The 8,898-nt window shown below is 39.3% G+C and overlaps 1 protein-coding gene across 1 annotated transcript; it reads right to left on the minus strand.

The window, feature by feature from the left end:
• LOC109713230 lies at nucleotides 3,620-8,182 on the minus strand. The gene is made up of 2 exons (XM_020237227.1): nucleotides 6,394-8,182; nucleotides 3,620-5,001 (listed from the first exon to the last, which is right to left on the minus strand). Exons 1-2 carry the CDS (start codon nucleotides 8,162-8,164, stop codon nucleotides 3,620-3,622), a joined length of 3,153 nt encoding a protein of 1,050 aa, XP_020092816.1. The 5' UTR covers nucleotides 8,165-8,182.

Here is an 8,898-nt window from a genome sequence, read left to right on the forward strand (position 1 = left end):
TCCTTCTTCAGTTGTTCCTTTGGTCTCCTATTCATGTGTGTTGTAGCATTTTTCGGCTTTTGTTTGCAAAATCTCTTCACATGTCCTACAACACCACAAAGATGACAGGTTTTGTTAGCAAATAAATTCTTGGGAGGAACAAATTTACCAAAGATCTTCGGAACCGGTTTTGTCGAATGTTCGTCTACTTTCTTCATTGCTTGATCGACATATGTCCGTTCGTATTCAGGTCCAAGTTTGTTGGTTTGACCAAGTCCTAACATCTTATCAAGTTTGCTTGACCCGGACGAAAACTTGTTCAAATCGGATTTGAGTTGAATGATAGTCTTGGTAAATTCCATGTTGGATTCTCTTGCTTCCGTGTATTGCTTGTTAAGAAAATTAATGTTTTCAACCAAAGTTTCCTTTTCCTTCTCAAGCAGTGCACACTTGTCTAGTAAAGTATTATATGACTCGGTCAAAGTGTCCTTCTCTTGCTCCAAACTTTTTGTCAATGACTCTAATCTTGTATTGTCTTGGTCTAGATCATACAGTCTTCGTCTCAACTTTTTGTTGTGTTTCGCCACTTTCTTTGATTCAATAACAAGTTGATGATATGCGGCGGCCATATCCTCTTCTTCCGATTCTTCATCCGTTGAGCTTTCCGTAGAAGATTTTCCATGCAAAGAAGACATAGAAATTGAATCAATAGATGCTAAACACATAAAAGTAGAATCTTGTGCAATAAGTGCAGTGGCATTAACATCATCATCACTTGTGGATGATTCGTGTGAGGAGGTCTCATCCCAAGTAATGGCTTGCATCGCTTTCTTTTTCAAAGACTTTTTGTTAGGACAATCTGATGCAATATGACCAAATCCCCTACACTAATAGCATTGTATTTGACCTTCGCTACTTTTCTTTTCTTTTGTAAAATCTTTTTGAAAATTTTTCGATTTTTTAAACTTTGAAGAAGAGGAGGAAGAGGAACTCCCTTTTGATTTGTTTGGCTTAGAGGGAGTTGGCTTAGAAGAGAACTTCTTTCTAAAGTTCCGACGAAACTTCTTAGTCAAAAGAGCCATTTGCTTCTCAAACTCTTCCAAGGTTACGTCTGAGTCCGAGTCCGATGAAGAAGATTCCATATTGCCTCCTTTCATTGATTTTAGTGCCATACCTGAAGCTTTAGAAGACAACTTGGAAGAAGATGAGTTAACAGGAAAAGTCATTTCATACGTTTGAAGAGCACCAACTAATTCATCTACTTTGAGTTCATCCGGATGTTTTACCGTTTCTATGGCCGCAACCTTGGGACGAAAACGTTCGGGAAGGGTTCTCAAAATTTTTCGAACAATTTTTGGTTCAGAAATTTTTTCACCCAAATTTGCACAAGTATTGACAATATCTTGAAGGCGAGTGTAATACTCGGTAAAGGTTTCATTTTCTTCCATACGAATAAAATCAAAACGACTAGTCAACATTTGTAATTTCTGAACCTTTACCAAGCTTGTACCCTCATGAGTGATTTGTAAGGTATCCCAAATTTCTTTGGCGGTTTCACACGCCAAAACTCGAGAAAATTCAGTTTGATTAAAAGCATTGAACAAAGCATTGATACCCTTCCCATTGAACGAAGATAGTTCGTTTTTCACTTTTGTCCACTTATTTCTAGGTTTCGGACCGCTAATATTCTCGACCACTTCAGTAGGATGTTTCCACCCGAATTCAATGGCTTGCCAAACCCTCTCGTCGATAGCAATAAGAAACGCCCTCATACAGACTTTCCAATAAGCGTAGTTAGTGCCATCGAAGAGAGGGGGTCGATTAATGTTACCGTCCTCGGCCATAGATTACAACCTATACCCGCTCTGATACCACTTGTGAGATATGGATCCCGAGGATCTAAAAGGTGAAAAACACCTAGAGGGGGGTGAATAGGTGTAAACGGTAAAAAAAATAAACTCGATGCGAATATAAAGTAAATGCGGAAAATAAAATCAGCACACCGAGAAATAACGTGGGAAAACTCCAAATCGGAGAGAAAAAATCCACGGGACCGATCACACAAAGAAATCCACTAAGAAAACATGAGTACAAGTGATTTAGCAAAAATACAATACTCAAAATACCGAATCCTAGTTGTGGATTATCTTTGCCAGTCCACGATCGCTTGGAGTCCTCCAACTGATCACACTGCAAGTCCTTGCAGCCACACACGCCTCGATTCCACGAAACGCCCACCGAATCCACGGTCTCCACGCGAGATCCACGCGCTAACGCTCCATCCGAAGCTCGTAGAAATTCAACAATTTGTGGTGATTTAAGATCTTTGAAAGCACATATAATATGAGGAGAAACCCAAATTAAAACATCACCAATTTGATCCTTAACGAAAATTTGAATCAAAATCAAAGAATCAAATTGGCGATCTAATGCTTGATGTTTAAAAACATAGAACAAAACTCCGAATCAAGCCGTTAGGGTTTCTAAAAAGTTATCTCACTCAACTCCTCTCAAATAGAGATCCTCATATTATATTTATAGGTTTAGAAGACTTCTAGATAGATTAGGATTCCAAAAACTCAATTTTAAAAACTGACGACGGTCTCAGGGTCCGGTCCTTTCGAGCAGACCGGTCCTTGGGAGACCGGTCCTCTAAGGTAAGGTCCGGTCTTTCGCTGCGTAGATGTAAAAATATGCGTACGGGGACCGGTCCTCAATTCAGAGACCGGTCCTTCCCTGCGCAACAAGGAAAACCATGTACGGGAACCGGTCCTCAAGATCAGAGACCGGTCTCCCAAACCTTCTACGCAGAGAAGTTTGATGGGTCCGGTCCTTCTGATCAAGGACCGGTCCCCGACCCCTGAGTTTTTTAGAAAACTTAAGTTTAGTCAACTCAAATATAAACCAAGTCTTCAAAACATCTTTTAACAATAAAAACTTCACCACAAATTATTTATAATCATACCTGAGATCCCAAGGGTCTTTGAACACGAAACCTCAACTCTTTCTTCAATCTTCATCTTCTAATTCTTCGAGACTCCGTTCAATACTTCACGAAATTCGCCAACTTATAAAATCCTTAACAATCTCCCCCTTTGGCTATTTCGTGACAAAATACAAAAAAATATTTACAATGCTTATCCAAAAACAAAAATAAGAAGGTTATTGCAATCACCAAACAACAACCTTCTGCATAATCGATCCAATAAAAACAAAATTATATTTTTCACTAATACAAACTCTATGACTTAGGACACGACATAGAGTCTCGAAGTCTTGAAATACCCTGCAAAACAATCTCCACACACTTCATCAAAAATTTGCAATGAATTCAGTTATAAGTCAAGAGTTCAAGCATAGTTGAGTTCAAGTATAGTTACATCCTAATCAAAGTTCAAGCATAGTTCATCAAGCACATAAAGTAAAGTCACATAAAATAAAGTAAAGTCACATAAAAGTAAAGTTGCATCATAAGCATCATCATCATCATTCTCCCCCTTTTTGTCAAGAAACCACCAAAATGACCAAAATGAGAGAACGCCAAAACGAGCTCAGTCGGAATCAGCACCAGGCGCAGGAAGATCCGCGCTACAACACCCTAGTTTGTCAAAGATAGCTCTCATCAGACGACGAAGCTTGCTCACTTGCCTAGTGAGGCGCTCCTGCTCAGCAACCATGCGAGCCTGATCCTCAGAAATCCGTCGAAGTTCGCCGAAATCCGTTCTTGCTCTAGAGATAACCTTTGTTGTTCCTGATAAACAGAAGAGACAGACATTTCTTCCTCAGACACCTCTGCCGAAGGACGAGAAGGACCAGGAGGTGGAGTGGAACGCTGTTGAGACGAACGTCGTGGAGGAGAGCGCTGCGACTGAAGCTGCACCGCAGATTTAATGAACGTAGTTTCACTAATCACGCCCAGACTATGTTCATATGACGAACATCTCGTGTCCACATCAAACATCCTCAGAATCCGCATTATGATTAACAGATAAGGCAACCTCTCTGACTGACTAGAAGTCTTGATGTCTTTAGCCATACGGCGCCAAACCAAAAATGGAACATTAAGATTGATCTTCCTATCACGAACCACATTCGGCTGACCCACCAAATACATATAAAGCATGCGATCCCAACGCACCACCTTCGTGTTAGCCAACGGCATTATATTGTAGCAGACCACAAAATTCAAGAAACGAAACTCTATCTTTAATTCCTTCGACATCACACAAATGCCATTTGGTTCAACGTTGGGCAAACATACACCATTCATAACCAGACGCCAATCTCGAACCGCATCAAAACCAGCATGCAAATATTCAATTCCATCAGTCCGAGCCTGCATACCAAGAACAGAAGCAATAGTTTCAGGCGTAATTGTCAATTCGATGCCACGCACAGAGGTCTTAAAAATGAACGGTCCACCATCGGAATCCTCCAGATATCCCGCTCTCATATAGAACTCCCGAATTAATTCCAAACAATATCTAGTTTGTTCGGGAAAATCGCTAATTTCATAGAGACCTCCGTTCTCAAACAAGGCTTGAAGACCAGGAACTCGTTCAATTAAGTTCTGAACTCCAACGTGCCGCTCACCAATACAATTCTTCGAAGAGTACATTGAACGTCTCTTCGGATCAACGTTGCCTCCCTGAGTACTGCGGCGAGGTACATCAGCTGTAGGTTCACGAATTTCAATACCTCCAGTCTTCTTCTTACTACGAGAATATGTCAATTTTTCCGTTCCTTTCCCTTTGGCTTTGCTCTGTCCTTTCTCCTTTTCTGCAACTACCTTTTCCTTCCCTTTCTTCTTCGTCGACAACACTTCTGGAGAGAATGCTTCCGAATCTATCGACTCAGTTTCTGATTCTTCATCAGGAGCATATTCACTGCCGACATCCTCAACTGGTGGCTCGACAGGTTGTTGAGTCGAAGTACGCTGGCGCTTACCACCTCGACCACCACCAGCCATGAGGAACACAAGAGCAAGCAAAAAGGAATACATTTTGTTTTCGAAAAAGATCCCTGTTTCAACAAGTTAAAAATAAAACACAGATATCATTCACTTCCCTTTTTTAAAAAAAAAAAACAGAAAACACAGATGAAACCTAGGGCCAAAAAAAAAATGCATCAAGAGAGTGAAGTAATGCATGAACAGATCAAGGATTATGAGGATATAGTAAAGATCAGTGTGTAGAAACAAGGAACTGAACAAAATCACAGATCAAATCCCACTAACACATTCTCGGAACAAATGTGCAAAAATAAACTCTAAAAAGAAAACGTACCAATCAAAGCAAGGAAAAACGGGAAGAAATAGAGCAAACATCCTCTGGAACCCTAGGCCGGTCGAGGGAGGAGTTTTAGACAAAAAGGTAAAGTAGGAGAGAGACCGAACCAACATTCGTATATGGGGTCGGGCGGAGGGACCGGTCCTTCAAGACAGGGGACCGGTCCCCGTACCGAAAAAAAAATTCTTCCCCCCCCTTATTTATGTTAAAAAAAAAATCCAATGACATGTAATATAAATTTTATAAATATGGTAAACAAAGTCAATTTCAAAAATATTCAAAGTGTCAAGATTCGTTGAACAAATAGACGAATTAAATTCTAAATGGGTATAATGCTAAAATCCACACATCAATCAAGATCTAAAAACTAATCGTCTCGTATTGTCTTCATAATTGCTAAATAGAGGAATAGAAGATCCCATAATCACGAAACTAAGATAAGATTATCAAATTGAGTTATGGACAAGATTCGACGAGGGAGTGGCTCTTTGAGCATTTTTTCACTATCAACCTTATATCACATAGGAGATGTATTGTAAATAACTCATGTTTTATCATCTCCAAAGCACCGCTTTTAAACCTCCTTTTTTTTTTTTTTAATATATATATCACAGGACATTGTTGGCTTCTTCATCAACAGAGATGCTTTAAACAGACATGTGGTAGTTGCACACACTGACCGGACGACCGGAGTGGTAGCTCTTTCCTCCATGTGGTGGTAGTTTTCACACTCCCATGAGGGATGTAACTCTTTCCACATCTTTTGTCATTCTAATTTAATTCCAGGAAAGACTCCCCCTAAATAAGTGCAACTCTCAAGTTGACGATATTATCTCAAGTTCAAAAATAGGGAACTCGGTATACATATCATAGCTCATAATTCAACAAGACAAAGACAATGTTTAAAGTTCAAAGAAAGAGATGTTGACTTTAGCAAATTATACTAAAATCGAATTTGAATGAATCTATCTTTTGAACAAAATATGACACAGAGAATAAAAATGACGTTGATCAAGCTTAACATATTATAACATAATGAAAATAGTATCACGGATATCTCAAAAATGATCATGTAAGAACGACATGTATGCACAAGTTTATGCAAGATCTATGGCCCGTAGACTACCTCTAGATGGAATACCAATAGCCTTTCGCAAATGTAGAAAGCGTTTTTGATCTAAAGGTTTTGTCAAAATATCAGCAAGCTGATTTTCAGTAGAAATATATTCAAGATGAAGAAGATTTGATTCGACTAGTTCCCTTAAAAAATGATATCTGAGTTCAATGTGTTTCGTTCGAGAATGTAAGACAGGATTTTTAGAAATATTAATTGCACTTGTGTTATCACAAAGAATAGTAAGAGTGGTGGATGGGATCCGATAGTCGCTCAGTAAGCTCTTCATCCATAACAACTGAGTAGAGCAACTACCAGCAGAAATATACTCAGCCTCGGCAGTGGATAATGCAATACAGTTCTGTTTCTTGCTGTGCCATGCGACAAGACAGTGTCCAAGGGAGAAACACGCGCCACTAGTACTTTTCCGATCATCTGCAGAGCCAGCCCAGTCTGCATCTGAGTATCCAATCAGATCAAGAGATGTTCCCATCAGATACCAGAGACCATAAGCAATTGTACCTTTAACGTATCGAATAATCCTTTTGACCGCTTTTAGATGAATTTCCTTAGGATTAGCTTGATAGCGAGCACAAATTCCAACACTGAAGGCAATATCTGGTCTACTCGCAGTCAAGTACAACAGACTCCCAATCATGCTTCTGTACAGTTTCTCATCCACGCTCGGTCCTTCTGAATTCAATCCAAGTCCTTTATTACTTGTACCCATTGGAGTGTCAAAATCTTTTGCATTGTCCAATCCAAATTTCTTAACCAAATCTTTCGCATATTTGGATTGACACAAGTGTATTCCATCTTTAGTTTGTTTGACTTGAAGTCCAAGAAAATAGTTAAGCTCCCCCATCATTGACATCTCAAATTCGCTTGTCATCAACTTTGCAAAATCATTGGCATCCTTATCCTTAGTTGCTCCAAAGACGATGTCGTCAACATAAATTTGTGCCACGATGAAATTATCTTTCGAGTGTTTAACAAAAAGAGTTCTATCCGCTCCCCCTCGGTTGTAGCCCTTTTCCAAAAGAAATTTTGTCAAACGCTCGTACCATGCCCGCGGAGCCTGTTTAAGACCATAAAGTGCCTTTTTCAGACGAAAAACATGATTAGGAAATTTTGAATCTATGAAACCTTTTGGTTGTTCAACATAGACTTCCTCTTTTAGAAAACCATTTAGAAAAGCACTTTTAACATCCATTTGAAAAAGAGTAATTTTAAAATGACAGGCGATCGCAAACAGAATACGAATTGATTCAAGACGAGCAACCGGGGCGAAGGTTTCCTCAAAATCTATTCCCTCAACTTGTGAGTAGCCTTGAGCAACTAGTCTTGCTTTATTTCGAACAATGGTACCATCCTCATTTTTCTTATTCTTAAAAATCCACTTGGTACCAATTATGTGTTGTTGCTCAGGACGTGGCACCAATTCCCAGACATCATTACGCGTGAATTGACCAAGTTCGTCTTGCATAGCATTAATCCAGTATTCATCGAGAAGAGCTTCATCAACATTCTTTGGCTCAACTAGAGAAACGTAGCAAGCAAATTCACACTGAAGCTGTCTCCGAGTTTTCACACCAGTAAGAGGGTCTCCGATAACATTTGACAATGGATGATCTTTCACAGGTGTAAGTTCAGATGAGGTGATAGGGGTTTCAGATGAATCATGTGATGCAACAGTGTCAATAGTTTCAGCAGAAATATCAGGCACAGAAATTTCATCAATCACAGGCAAGTTAAATGGAGAATCATTATCATCATCACTCATCACAGAAGTAGAAGAACCATTCACTGAAGAGCTTACAGAAGAAGCTTCATCTACTTTTATATTAATGGATTCTATCACCGTCTTAGTACGTAAATTGTACGCACGATATGCACGACTAGAAGTAGAATATCCAAGAAAAATTCCTTCGTCACTTCGGGAGTCAAATTTTCCAAGATTTTCACGATCCCGAAGGATAAAACATTTACTCCCGAAGACACGAAAGTATTTAATATTCGGTTTTCTACCAATTCACAATTCATACAGAGTGTTTAAAGTACCCGGGCGTAAATAGATACGGTTAATCACATAGACAGCCGTGTTAACTGCTTCAGCCCAGAAGTGTAGTGCAACTTTCTTGCTATGAAGCATAACACGGCCATCTCTTGAACAACCCGATTTTTATGTTCAACCACTCCGTTCTGTTGTGGTGTATAGGGAGCAGAGAATTCATGTTTGATGCCTTTTGAAACACAGAAATCAACAAATTTTGAATTTATGAATTCTCCCCCTTGATCACTTCGAATGCGTACAATTTTATCATTCATTTCATTCATAAGACGAAAAAAGATTTCAGAAAAAGAATCAAAGGTATCAGCTTTTTTACGTAAGAAAGCACTCCAGACAAAACGAGTAAAATCATCAACAATAAGCAGAATGTATCGTTTTCCACCCAAACTTTGAATCCTAGAAGGTCCCATTAAGTCCATGTGTAGTAGCTCTAATGGTTTAGATGT

This window comes from Ananas comosus, linkage group 7 (genome assembly GCF_001540865.1).
Source record: "Ananas comosus cultivar F153 linkage group 7, ASM154086v1, whole genome shotgun sequence".
In the NCBI taxonomy this organism is placed as follows: domain Eukaryota; kingdom Viridiplantae; phylum Streptophyta; class Magnoliopsida; order Poales; family Bromeliaceae; genus Ananas; species Ananas comosus.